General features: G+C 49.7%; 1 protein-coding gene across 1 annotated transcript in view; it reads right to left on the bottom strand.

Moving 5' to 3' along the window:
- C18H1orf159 (chromosome 18 C1orf159 homolog) overlaps window positions 1-14,556 on the bottom strand; it is a 60,753-nt gene that overhangs the window by 26,119 nt on the left and 20,078 nt on the right. Inside the window, exons 2-3 of the mRNA XM_060259353.1 lie at window positions 11,973-12,063; window positions 424-499 (exon numbers count right to left, since the gene is read on the bottom strand). Coding sequence (XP_060115336.1) covers window positions 424-499; window positions 11,973-12,044 — 148 coding nt within the window. The 5' untranslated portion in view covers window positions 12,045-12,063. The remainder of the gene's footprint in view (window positions 1-423; window positions 500-11,972; window positions 12,064-14,556) is intronic.

Here is a 14,556-nt window from a genome sequence, read left to right on the forward strand (position 1 = left end):
ATCCAGTCCAACGCTCTGTGTCACACAGTGGCAAAAACTCAGGAGCCATCAGGAGGTCCACCAGAGGGACCAGAATTCTAGAAGCTCTCTCTCTCTTTCCTCCCTCCAAGCACCAAGAATACAGACAGTGTTCCATCTATACCTTGTGGCTAAGAGCCACTGATGGACCTCTGCTCTGTATGTTCATCCAACCACCTCTTGAAGCTGGCTACACTTGTAGCCACCACCACTTCCTCGGGCAGTGAATTCTACCTGTTTGGGCGAAGGAGGACTTCCTTTCATCTGTTCTAAGCCCACCGCTCATTCATTTGCTCTGCCGGAAACCCCGTTCTTTCCAGAGAGGCAGGTGGCTTTACCAGTGGGGGCCAACGCCTTCGCCTTTACCGACAGATCCCTCAGGGCCAGAACAAATGGCTCCCCTACCTGGACGGCACTGGTTGTTGGCTAGGCAGGTGGTATTGATCTCCATCGTGTCCTCGCAACACTCGAGCTCCGATTCCTAGGAGACGGAGAAGAAAGAGGGGGCAGGGTAAGAGAAGGCTGTTTGCCCTAGTTCTTCACTCCCGTCTAAATGATTTCTGTCCCCCCCCCCGGCACAGGAGAATGACAGCCTGATTTTGTGACTGTGCCCGATGCATCCAGCAGAAGGGGCTGGGGCAACAACGGCTGGTGAGAAGTGCTTTACAGGTGGGTGCTTACGAGCGACAGAAAGGGAGGGGAGGCAAAACAAAGAACAATTTGTTTGCACAAGAACAATGTGGCGGCGGAGGGGGTGGGGAGGAAGAAGCTGTGTTGGCTGTTCGAGGCAACCGGCTTATTGCGGCCGATGCCCGCACGGGCCGGAGCCCTCTTTGTCCGATGCACCAAGGGTTACGTTTTGGGTGGCGTCAGCAACGTCACCTTGATCTTTACAGCTGGAGCAGAGCCTAACGAGAGGAAAGCTCTGACTCAGGCTTCTGCTGGGGGGAGGAGGGGCAGGGCTCTCCACTTGTAAAAGCCCCACACCTGTGGCGACTTTCCAGTCTTAGCTGGCTCCACGGCGGGAGAAACTTCAAGTCGGGTCGGAGGAGATGAGTTTGTAATTGGTTCTCCTGCGGCTCCCTCTGGTGGGTAGAGGCTCGGTCCCGGGTTACCGAACACCCAGCCAGGTGGAGCCAGGAACAGGGTCCCGTCGAGTCGCAGCTAACTTAGGGCCGCCCGTGGGGCTTTCAAGGCAAGAGACTTTCGGAGGTGGCCATCGAGTCACGACCCTGACATTCCTCGGCAGTCTTCCAAGAAGGCCTTTTTTTTTGTAGCAGGCACTCCTTTGCATATTAGGCCAAACACCCCTGATGCAGCCAATCCTCCTGGAGCTTACAGTAGGCCCTGTAAGCTCCTGGAGGATTGGCTACATCAGGGTGTGTGACCTAATATGCAAAGGAGCTTCTGCTAGAATTCCATACCTGGGCCACACCCCTGTGATGTAGCCAATCCTCCAAGAGGTTACAGGGCTCTTCGTACAGGGCCTACTGGAAGCTCCCGGAGGGTTGGCTACATCAGGGGTGTGTGGCCTAATATGCAAAGGAGTGCCTGCTACAAAAAAAGCCCTGTTCCCATCCAAATAATAGCCGAGTCCGACCCTGTTTAGCTTCCAGGATCTGATGGGACGGGGATAGTGCTGAAGCTTTGGAGAATTCAAAGCTGCACACCATTTTGCATTGCTCTGAACACACGTGACGCTGCCTTTTACTGACTCCGAGCCTTGGTCCGTCAAAGTCGGTACGGTCAACTCAGACCAGCAGCAGCTCTCCGGGGTCTCAGGCAGAAGCCTTTCCCCGCCTGGTCATTTTAACTGGGACCTTCTGCGTGCCGAGTAGATGCTCTACTGCTGAGCCGTGGCCCCTACCTTGTTGATGCCAATAAATCATAGGAAGGGGAGATTTTTCTGGGGTGCCATAGCAGTGAACCAGGAGGATCATGGATAGTGACTGGGTGGGACTGGGCTTCCACAGGGACATTTCACTTCAGAATTTTTGATTTTCACTGGGAGGAAAACCTAATCTAGCCTATTGACTTCTCTAGATAGAAGGAAACTGCTGGCGATTCTATCCGACGGCCCTGAGAGAAGGACATCTACATACACCCCGGGAGTCACCAGATTCAGGTTGGAAAATATTTAGAGATTTGAGAGGCTGGAGCCTGAGGAAATCAGGCTTTAGTGAGGAGAAGGACTTCAGTCGGGCAGAACGCCATTGATTCCACCTTCCAAAGCAACCGTTTTCTCCAGGTGAACTGATCTGTCACCTGCAGATCAGCTGTAATCCCAGATCTCCAGACACCACCTGGAGGTTGACAACCCCACCTCCCAGTGTTGTGGTTCACCACAAACACAAAGACGACTGCAGATTTATACCCCACACTTCTCTCTGAATCAGAGCGGCTTACAATCTCCTTTATCTTCCTCCCCCACAACAGACACCCTGTGAGGTGGGTGGGGCTGAGAGAGCTCTCCCAGAAGCTGCCCTTTCAAGGACAACTCCTACGAGAGCTATGGCTGACCCAAGGCCATTCCAGCAGCTGCATGCGGACGAGTGGGGAATCAAACCTGGTTCTCCCAGATAAGAGTCCGCACACTTCACCACTACACCATACTGGCTCTCAAAGACGGCCCTGGAGTGACTGACTGGTGCTCAGTGCTTAACTGACCTTGTCAAATTATAAAGGAAGTTTTACTGAAAGGAAGCAGCTGGCATTCTGCTCCAATTCCTTACGTAAACTTTGGCGCCTCCCCACCCTTAGCGCAAGGTGTCCGGCTACGGGCCCAGGGATGGAATGGAGGAACGGCTTCACGCTCACCCTTCCTCCTTCAAGACCACGGTGCAGATTCGTTTTGAGAGCGCCACAGAACACAGGAGCCTAGCTGCTCTTTTAGTGCTTCTTGTTTAACGCTCCCGTGTGCTGATGCCGACGGATGCAAACGTGGCCCCTCCTCGAGGTGCGAATGCTGTCAAAGGGAAAGCAAGCCCTGAAAGACAACGCTGCATATATCCTGTCAACACCATGTGCGACATTTTGAAAGTGACAGGGGGCTGTGGTTGTGGAGGAGGGAAGGTGAGCATTTGTGTGTGTGAGCGGGGAGAGCTGCTTCTTTTTTGGGGGGGGGGGGGGAGTTGAAAGATCCCAGTAACAGTCTCTATTTACCATATGTATCCTCTTCACAATTTGACAGGAAATTGGCTCCGAACCTCACCATAAATGACTTCCACTGAAGAATAAAAGCAATACTTGAAAACTAGGAATTCCCAGTGCCAAGCAGAAATATTTCAAAAGCACAGTTTTATTGGGCTCATGCCAGGTGTTGGGTTTTGGTTTTTTTAATATCACAAGTCAATTCTACAGAAGATGCCTCAATCTTCCTGTTAGAAACCTTCCTGGTTTACAAAGGCATCTGCACAGCCGAGTTTTGGGAGAGGCCTGCTTCCTTTATCTGAAGCAGGACACGCCTCACAGAAAGAGGGTAGATCCATGACAGAGTGCATCCCTTGCATGAATGTATGCAGAAGGCCAGAGGTTCCATCCCAGGAACCGCCAGTTAAAGAGGTGCTAATTATGGGTTTTTTTAAAGAGTAGTTGAGAGTAATAGGAGAATATGTATATAGTTAAAGGTAAAAGTGGTCCCCCGTGCAAGCACCAGTCCTTTCCGACTCGGGGTGACGTTGCTTTCACAACGTTTTTACGGCAGACTTTTTATGGGGTGGTTTGCCATTGACTTCCCCAGTCCTCTACACTTTCCCCGCAGCAAGCTGGGGACTCATTTGACCGACCTCGGAAGGATGGAAAGCTGAGTCAACCTGGAGCCAGCTACCTGAACCCAGCTTCCGCAGGGATCGAACTCAGGTCGTGAGCAGGGAGCTCAGACTGCAGTACTGCAGCTTTACCACTCTGCGCCACGGGGCTTTTTGTACATAGTTAGAAGATAGGATAAAGATATGATAAATGGGAATGGAAAATGGAAACTGAACTGTTAAAGCCAATGGATTAGCAAGGAGGTGGTGGGTATGCTGTCCTCCCCCTCAAGACCTCCGACTGTAGAGATTTTTCTGCAGCACCCAGTTCTGGAGGTCACCCTGTCCAGCTTTCTTTTGCAGGCACGAGAGAAGATAGTTAAAAGTTTCAAAAAATTACGTGTGTAAAGATGGAAGTCCGTGAAAGAAGTAAAGAAGTTTTGGAAACAAAAGGAAAGAATACAATTAGGATTAGAATAAGGATTAGGAAAAGTGGTACGGGCATCGGATGAAATCGGATAAAGGAAGGAAATAAGATAAAGAGGAAGAAGAAGAAGATATTGGATTTATATCCTGCCCTCCACTCCGAAGAGTCTCAGAGCGGCTCACAATCTCCTTTCCCTTCCTCCCCCACAACAGACACCCTGTGAGGTAGATGAAGATATTGGATTTATAGCCCGCCCTCCACTCCGAAAAGTCTCAGAGCGGCTCACAATCTCCTTTCCCTTCCTCCCCCACAACAGACACCCTGTGAGGTAGATGAAGATATTGAATTGATATCCCGCCCTCCACTCCGAAGAGTCTCAGAGAGGCTCACAATCTCCTTTACCTTCCTCCCCCACAACAGACACCCTGTGAGGTAAATGAAGATATTGGATTTATATCTCGCCCTCCACTCCAAAGAGTCTCAGAGCGGCTCACAATCTCCTTTCCCTTCCTCCCCCACAACAGACACCCTGTGAGGTAGATGAAGATATTGGATTTATATCCTGCCCTCCACTCCAAAGAGTCTCAGAGCAGTTCACAATCTCCTTTCCCTTCCTCCCCCACAACAGACACCCTGTGAGGTAGATGAAGATATTGGATTTATATCCTGCCCTCCACTCCAAAGAGTCTCAGAGCGGCTCACAATCTCCTTTCCCTTCCTCCCCCACAACAGACACCCTGTGAGGTAGATGAAGATATTGGATTTATATCCTGCCCTCCACTCTGAAGAGTCCCAGAGCAGCTCACAATCTCCTTTACCTTCCCCCCCCCCCACAACAGACACCCTGTGAGGTGGGTGGGGCTGAGAGGGCTCTCACAGCAGCTGCCCTTTCAAGGACAACCTCTGCCAGAGCTATGGCTGACCCAAGGCCATTCCGGCAGGTGCAAGTGGAGGAGTGCGCAATCAAACCCGGTTCTCCCAGATAAGAGTCCGCACACTTAACCACCACGCCAAACAAGGAGTTTGTTTATTTGTTGTTAGTATTCAGTTTGATTTGTAGAAGCCAACAAGCAAAAAACAAAGTGTATTTACATGAGATGTATAAATATGTTGATATATGCACACTTAATAAATGTTAATTCCGGAAAGAGGTGCTAAGAAAGATCTTGAGATCCTGGAATGGCTCCAGGTATGTGCAGACAGTGAATGCTGGGCTGGACGGCCTGACTCTCTGCTCGTTAGCCCACTGTGCTCCTTTTCTGAATATTTACAATTCAAATGAGACTCTGCCGCAGCCCAAAGTGTCAGAACGAAAACCTAGAAAGCTCATTAGGAAATAACGGCATAAGCTTGTAAAGACCTAGCTGGCAATTCTCGAAGCAGTTAAAAAAAAAAGCGGGTTTCACAATTCGATCAGCCAAGACTCCTCACCTACAGTAGTTTAAAAAGAACACTTCCTCACTGTTCCTCAGGGGTCTTTCGTGCCATCTCCTGCCTGCAAACACAGAGCAGAAGGCTAGATCCGTGGGCGTTTGGAAGGAAGATTCAGGACCTCTGACCTGTGTGCCGATGTTTTGCGGAAGATGGACCAAACGTGCAGAGTTCTCTCTCCCCGGAACTTGCAAAGGGTCAGCGACCCACGACAGGCAAGCCAAAAGATTTAGAACCATTTCTTCTGACATTTGTAGGCAATGTCTCCTTGAAACAAAAGGGTCTGACAGTGTGGGATTTTGTAACAGCACAAAATTAACCGTTTTAAAAAGTATTTTCCCTCCCTTTTGGAGTACACTTGAACCGCTACAGGACAAGGCTGCAGGCAAGACTCAGCAAGTCTTGCTTCTGATTCAACAGAACTCAAGAACTTCTGACGCAGTAGCCTGAGAAGGTCTAAAGCTAGCACATTAAATACACAAAATCTAGATCATTCCAGGGTAGGGACGCAGCACTCTGTCGAGCTCTTTCCCTGTCCTCAGACGCTAAACGCCTTCTGGCCTTCGGCCTGGGGGCTTTCAACTGCTGGATCAGTTCCAAGTGGCTGTAATCTATCCTAAAATGTTTTTTTTTTAAGTAGAAAGATGGTAGCACTGGTGACGAGGGAGGTAAAAAACCTCAAGTTTCCAAATTGTCCTTCATTAACGACGACATAAGAGAAGCCATGTTGGATCAGGCCAATGGCCCATCCAGTCCAACACGCACAGTGGCCAAAAAAACCCAAGAGGTCCACCAGTGGGGCCAGGACACCAGAAGCCCTCCCACTGTGCCCCCCCCCCACCCCAAGCACCAAGAATACAGAGCATCACTGCCCCAGACAGAGATACCCTGTGGTTAATAGCCACTGATGGACCCCTGCTCTATATGCTTATCCATTCCCCTCTTGCAGCTGTCTATGCTTGCAGCCGCCACCACCTCAGGGGCAGTGAATTCCACGCGTTAATCACCCTTTGGGTGAAGAAGGACTTCCTTTTATCAATTCTAACCTGACTGCTCAGCAATTTCATTGGGTGCCCACAGATTCTCGTATTGTGAGAAAGGGAGAAAAGTGCATTCATGGCAGCTGACCTTGGGGGGGGGGGCAGCCTCTCTTTCTGTCTTCCTTACTTCACACCCTGACCCAGACAGCCCAGGCTAGCCCAATATCCTTGGATCTCAGAAGCTAAGCAGGGTCTGCCGTGGTTAGTGCTTGGATGGGAGACCGCCAAGGAAGCCCGGAGCTGCTCTGCAGAAGCGGGCAATAGCAAGCCGCCTCTGTCCACTTCTTGCCTTGAAAACCAACCCTAGGAAGGGTTGCCGTAGGTCAGCAGTGACTCAACAGTGCTTTCCGCCCCCCCCACTTTCCCCCTCCCTCTCAGGGCTGTTGTGAGAACAGAATGAAAAGTTGCATCTTCTAAGTGTCCCTATTTACCAATTCCTTGCACTAGGCAGTTCATAGTAGCCTGCCACTTGAAGGAGATGATATTTGATTTATACCCCGCCCTTCTCTCAGAGTCTCGTAGCGCCTTACAATCTCCTTTATCTTCCTTCCCCACAACAGACACCCTGGGAGATGGGTGGGGCTGAGAGGGCTCTCCCAGAAGCTGCCCTTTCAAGGACAACCTCTGCAAGAGCTATGGCTGACCCAAGGTCATTCCGGCAGCTGCCAATGGAGGAGTGGGGAATCAAACCCAGTTCTCCCAGATAAGAGTCCGTACCGGGCCCGCAGCTACAGTGGGGCCCTGGGGGGGCCAGGCCCATCCTTTAAACCCCACCCCCTTCTAACTGTATGGCCCCTCCATTGGAGAGCCTCCAATCTATCTCCTTTGAAGAAGATGAAGATGATATTGGATTTATATCCCGCTTTCCACTCCGAAGAGTCTCAGAGCGGCTCACAATCTCCTTTCCCTTCCTCCCCCACAACAGACCCCCCCTGTGAGGCGGGTGTGGCTGAGAGGGCTCTCCCAGCAGCTGCCCTTTCAAGGACAACTCTGCCAGAGCTATGGCTGACCCAAGGCCATTCCGGCAGGTGCAAGTGGAGGAGTGGGGAATCAAACCCGGTTCTCCCAGATAAGAGTCCGCACACTTAACCGCTACACCAAACTGGCTCTCTTCACTGCCACTATGAACAAGTAGTAGCATTACTGCCGGTCTTCCTGCAACAAGATGGGCACATAAGAAAGGGGTGGGGGGAGCGGAGCTGCTATAACTGCCCAGGGGAAGGGTGGTTAGCTTGTGGAATTCAAGGCAGCTTACAATGCCAAGAGCCTAGGGCCGCCAAACCGGGGGGCCCTTTGGCCCGCTGTGGGCCCCGCCAAACCTGAAATCCTGGCTACGGTCCTGGTCCACACACTCGACTACTACACCAAACTGCCAGAGCAAAATTCAGCTTCCGACGCTCCGAAAACATACGTAACTGATCTGTAAGAGGTTTGCATTGGGCCAATTCTGGCTTTTAAATCAGTGGAATGGACAAGCTGCTGCAGAATACGTGGAGGCAGGGTAAAGCCTTCTGCAACGTGTCAAAACTGAGGAAGGGAAAGAGGCTGGAGCTGTAACCCTTAAGGGGAGGGGGAGAACTGGAGCATCACCAATACGACCCTGTTTTCTCCTATGGAATGCTGTCGGCTATGGAGCCTGCGCTTACAGGATTCTTTTTTTGTTTGTTTAAAGCTATGGTGTGTGCTGGAGGCAGCCGGAGTTTGTAGAGAGAAGGGAACTTCCTCAGGCGAAAGCAGAGGGTGGCTTCTTCTAAATTTAGATGGTGAGCTTCTGGCTCAGGGAATTCTTGTCATGTTGCGTAATAATAAATAACCTGCCCCGATGGTTTGAGGCAGTCATTTCAGCAGAAAGTGATGAGTCATCCGCAAACAAACAGGTAAGGAGATTAAAAGCACGCGTGGTGGTGGGGGGGAAGACAGTACATCATTCCAGCCGTGAGCAGCTTTGTAAATCAGACCTGTGACAATTTGGGCAGGCTTCATCCGTCTGCCAAAAAGGCGCATCGTCATCAACAACAAAATAAAGAGCAGAGAAACTATTGAAGGGCTGTGGGGGGTGGAATTGCTCTGGAGGCTGAAGGTGCATAATTAGGACCGAGTGAACAATTGCAAAATGAGATTCGGATGGTGGCTCAGTGGTAGAGCATCTGCTTGGGAAGCAGAAGGTCCCAGGTTCAATCCCTGGCATCTCCAACTAAAAAGGGCCCAGGCAAATAGGTGTGAAAAACCTCAGCTTGAGACCCTGGAGAGCCGCTGCCAGTCTGAGAAGACAATACTGACTTTGATGGACCAAGGGTCTGATTCAGTAGAAGGCAGCTTCATATGTTCAAAAGAAAGGAAATGCGATTATCAAAGCTGATTTTACTCACGCGCAATGGCTTTTCCTTCAAAATTAGTCTTGAGCACCGGATCCGCTTCAAGGTTTTAGTATTGACTTTTAAAGCCTTGCGCGGCCTCCGACCGGCATACTTGCGGGACCGTCTCTCCCCATATGAGCCCCGAAGGTCATTACGATCGGCTAGCCAACATCTTCTGACCATCCCTGGCCCAAAGGACATCCGGCTTACCTCGACCAGGGCCAGGGTTTTTCAGTCCTGGCCCTGACCTGGTGGAATCAGCTCCCTATGGCAGGGGTGGCCAACGGTAGCTCTCCAGATGTTTTTTGCCTACAACTCCCATCAGCCCCAGTCATTGGCCACGCTGGCTGGGGCTGATGGGAGTTGTAGGCAAAAACCACCTGGAGAGCTACCGTTGGCCACCCCTGCCCTATAGAGATTAGGGCCCTCCCGGCTTTGTTACCATTTTGGAGGGCCTGTAAGACGGAGCTGTTCCGCCAGGCCTATGGTTGAGGCAGGCGGGCGTCCTCATTCTATTATACCATCTAACTGGCCTCCCAGCGACGATTGCCACCTTGACTGCTAAATGACAGCTGCCACCTTGACTGCTAAAAATCGGGTCGATACTGTTGACACCTTTAGGCAATCTAAGTTGCCTATGATAATCGTGCCTTATGTGGTCACACCATCCATGCTGCCTTGAATTAATTCTGATTTATTGTTTTAATTGTTCTGATTGTTTTCTTGTTGGTTTTAATGGCTTTATCATGTCGGAATGTGCCCTGAGCCCATTATGGGAAAGGGCGGACTATAAATCTACAGAAATAAATAAATAAAAATAAATAAATTTGGGGGAAGGATTCTTTCAGAAATTCACGGTCTCGTCAGCTCACGCCACTCTTCAATCCTGTTTGATTTTATTAGGCCGTTTATTTTTTTAAAAAAAATTGTATTAATAATATAAAAGTAAAGGTAGTCCCCTGTGCAAGCACCAGTTGTTTCTGACTCTGGGGTGACATTGCATCAGGACGTTTTCATGGCAGACTTTTTACGGGGTGGTTTGCCCTTGCCTTCCCCAGTCATCTACGCTTTCCCCCCAGCAAGCTGAGTACTCATTTGACCGACCTCAGAAGGATAGAAGGCTGAGTCAACCTTGAGCCGGCTACCTGAACGCAGCTTCCGCCGGGATCGAACTCAGGTCGTGAGCAGAGCTTAGAATGCAGTACTGCAGTTTACCACTCTGCACCACAGGGTTCTTTTTTAAAAATAAAATAAAATAAGGCCATTTAAAATGATGTATCGAGCCAATCTATTGACTTACAGCGGGATCAGTTGCCAAGGTCTTAGTAGCCAGTAAGTGGTGTAACTTTAGTCTCTTGCTGGAAAATAACAGAATTTACCAAGTATGTAAAAATGTGTCAACAAACTATGTTAAGATATTAATGCCTCCTGTATTACATTATGGTTATTCGTAATGGAAGACTGCAGGATGGACACCTGACAACTGGGGCCAGTTTGATTACATGCCTGAATTGCATATTATAAGTACCTCTTCACATGGAAGAATGGTTAATCACCGCGTATGGATATCTGAAGAAGTTACTTGTTACTGAAGGGGAGCTCATCAATTATACTCAAATCCATTGTTCTGTAGGCCGTGTTAATTTGTTCTACAATTAGTTTGTTCCACAATACACTTATTGCTCCGTTACGCGATGTCTATTGTTCAGTATTACATTCTTCCATATCTATTTCTATGCTTATTCTTTAGAACAGTCCATTGTTCTTACTTGGATCCTTTCCTCCGTGGTTGTTTCGGTTTTGCAGGGGATGCTCTCCCCCCTTTCCCCTTTGTGCATTGCTCCTTTTATTACTGGCATCCTTTGCAGAAATAAATTTTAATGGTAGCTTCGTGCTTTGGAACGTTTTGCACATGTCTCGTTTGATTTCAAGATACGACGATGATGTGTGTGCCTGGCTGATATCTCCATTTTAATACAAAATTCAACAAAAAACAACCCGAAAAATAAAATTCTGGAGGTCCAGCAGGATCTGGTATATTTAGGGCTGCTAACTTTGGAACAGGCCTCTGTAGCTATTGCTTTGATGGCAGCCCACTCTTCTGCAACTAGCAAGAGATCACTGCAAATCCTTCTGGCCGGATCCTACAGATCAAAAGCCCAGGATGGCTTTGTTTCCTGGCCAGTTGGTAACCCTAACTATATACAAACAGGTTCATAGAATCAGAGTTGGAAGGGACCTCCAGGGTCCTCTAGTCCACCCCACCTGCACAATGCAGGAAACTCACAAACACCTCCCCCTAAATTCACAGGATCTGCATTGCTGTCAGATGGCCATCGAGCCTCTGTTTTAAAACCTCCAAGGAAGGAGAGCCCACCACCTCCCGAGGAAGCCTGTTCCACTGAGGAATCGCTCTAACGGTCAGGAAGTTCTTCCTAATGTTAAGCCAGAAACTTTTTTGATTTAATTTCAACCCATTGGTTCTGGGGCCACAGAAAACAATTCCACACCATCTTCTATAGGACAGCCCTTCAAGTACTTGAAGATGGCCCCAGGTAGGATAGCAATGTTCCCTCTAAGTTGCAGAGTCTTGTGAGCAGAAATTCTACTTTGTGAGTCACTGGCATTAAAGTTGTGAGCTACGACATAAATTAGTGTGCTCTGGGGTTATCCTGCCTGAGCGAAGACAAAAATGTGTGAGCTGGAGGCTAAAAATCTGTGAGCTAGCTCACGCTAACTCAGCTTAGAGGGAACACTGGTAGCTAGTTGTGTTGGCTTGAAGCAGCAGCTGGTCTGAAGCAGCAGAACCAAGTCTGAGTCCTGTGGCACCTTTACTACCTTGATTTTGCTGGTCTTCAAGGTGCCGCTGGAGTCGAGCTTTGTTATACTCAAACAGGTGAGCTATTCTCTGTGACCGATGGCAATCAGGCAGATCATGATGCACAATACATACCAAACTTTCAGGGGACTTGCCGGCTACTTCTGCTCCAAGTATAGTTAGAAGGATCACACACGGTGTGGCCATGCCCAAGAATGAGCAAAGTCTAAAGAAAAAAAGACAGACAAATATTCAGAGTGCGGCTGAAGCAGAACAAATCTTCCACCACACCCGTCTGGGTGCCCAACAGTTTTCGATTCCAACAGACACTCAAGCCGGGGAGGAAACATCGTGCCTTGTCTTATAAAGGTGCTAATTTGGGAGACATTCCAGACGGCCCCTGCTACAGCAGGAAGGGAAGTTTCCACTCAGGCGGGCCTGTGCGGTTGCTAGGAAACCCGGGGACCTTTATCAGTCAGCTTGAAGCATATTCCACACCCAGAATTTGAAGGGTGGAAATCAATGAGATTGCAAATGGGAACAGCAGCTGCCTGGCACACTCGCTGATAAACCTCCCTGGGAACAAAAACACAACTGGATGCAGCGCCCAGCAATACGGGGATCAATACGAGGCAGGAGACAGAGAGCGAGAGTGTGCCAACGTAGCACAGATGGCTCGTCAGACAATCCTCATTGCCCTGCTCTCCCTTAGCACGGGCGGCTCTGAAGCCGATGGAAGGAGTTGTCACTTTCAAGTCTTCCAGAGAATGAGCTGCAGAAGTTTAATCCAGGGGTCCCCAACCCCTGGGCCGTGGACTGGTCCCAGGCCGTGGCCTGCTAGCAACTGGGCCGTGAACTGTATAACTATTTTATTTATTTACGCTATATTTATATCCTGCCCATCCAGTACAGACTCAAGGCAGTGAACAGCATAAAATAGACAGTAAACCAAAACAATATTAAAACAATAAAACAATCAGATAAATGACAATGCTGCTACTTCAGGCGGGTCGTATCGTATTTTCTTTCTCACGCGCCCAGATCCTAGGCAGTTAGTCATCAAAGCGCTATGGGTCCAGACGTGGTGGCAGCCCTCTCCCATTAGATGTTATATGCCAGGGGTCCTCAACTACGGCCCGCGGGCCAGATGCGGCCCGCTGAGGACGTTTATGCAGCCCACGGGGTTATGGCAAAATCAGACCGGAAGTGGCGTTCGACCTAAACTTGCGTTAGCAACGCACACTTCCGGCACTGGGCTGAGGTGGCGGAGACAGAGTGTGAGGCGATACCAAGGTGAGGTGAGTTCCCAGGCCGGGGTGTGTGGTGTGGGGAAGGGAGAGAGATGCATAAGACGGAGAACTGACGGCCCGCGGCCTTGTACAGTAAAGGCAGCCACCACAACAGTCCTGCCCTCCAACAGTCTGAGGGACAGTGAACTGGCCCCCTATTTAAAAAGTTTGAGGACCCCTGTTATATGCCATCCGAAACAGTTCTGTCCTGCAGGCCCTGCGGAACCGCGATAAATCCCGCAGGGCCCTGATGGCTTCTGGAAGGGTGTTCCAAAGTACCGGGGCCGCAACCGAGAAGGCTCTTGCTTTGGTGGAGTTGAGCCTAGCCTCCTTTAGCCCAGGGACAGCTAAATATATTACAATGTAGTAATAATAATAAGAAAAAGACGTTGGATTTATATCCTGCCCTCCACTCCGAATTTCAGAGTCTCCGAGTGGCTCACAATTTCCTTTACCTTCCTCCCCCACAATGGATGCCCTCTGAGGTGGGTGGGGCTGAGAGAGCTCTCCCAGAAGCTGCCCTTTCAAGGACAGCTCTGCGAGAGCTATGGCTGACCCAAGGCTACTTCGGCAGCTGCAAGTGAAGCAGTGAGGAATCAAACCGGTTGTCCCAGGTAAGAGTCCGCCCACTTAACCACCACACCAAACTAATCAAAATAAAGTGCACAGTTGTATCATCTTGAAATCATCCCCCCCTTCCCCGTGGAAAAATTGTCTTCCACAGAGCCAGTCCCTGATGCCAAAAAGGTCGGGGACCACTGGTTTAATCTGTGAAAGGAGGCCCATCAACAACAACTCCCTTCTACTTTCCCTCCTCCAGCCAGCCATTTTGTTGAGGAGGCTGCAACTCTCTTGCTGTTCAAAGGGGCGTCTAGGGCTGGTCGCAAGAAGGTGAATGATTCCCACCGCACAAAAACGGGGAGATGCCTTTTTCATTTTTCAAGCCGGATCGCCCCTGCCCCACTTTCTCAGGTGATACTGGAGGCACGCTAAATCCCTTTGCGGGCTGAGGACAGAAGGGCTTCCCTCGACCAGGGGTGGACAAACTTGCTTAACATAGGAGCCACACAGAATAAATGTCAGATGTCTGAGAGCTGCAGGACATGAACATCAGATGTTTGAGAGCAGAAGGAAGGGAGGGAGGGAGAGAAGGAAGGAAGGAAATATGGAGGAGGTAGAAAGAAAGCAACTTTAAATGCATTTGCCTTAAATGCTGCCAGCTGGCTTGGAGAAGTGATTTAAAGGGACCGATGCCTTCTCCAAGCCAGGCATTGGGGGCTTCAAGAGCCACACAATATGTATGAAAGAGCCACATGTGGCTCCTGAGCCACAGTTTGGCCACCCCTGCCCTAGACATTATTAGTTGTATGCTTTCAGCCTCAGCTTCCTCTCTCAGCAAACCCTACTGCTTGGCAAGAAAGATTTCAATA

Source organism: Heteronotia binoei, chromosome 18 (assembly GCF_032191835.1).
Source record: "Heteronotia binoei isolate CCM8104 ecotype False Entrance Well chromosome 18, APGP_CSIRO_Hbin_v1, whole genome shotgun sequence".
In the NCBI taxonomy this organism is placed as follows: domain Eukaryota; kingdom Metazoa; phylum Chordata; class Lepidosauria; order Squamata; family Gekkonidae; genus Heteronotia; species Heteronotia binoei.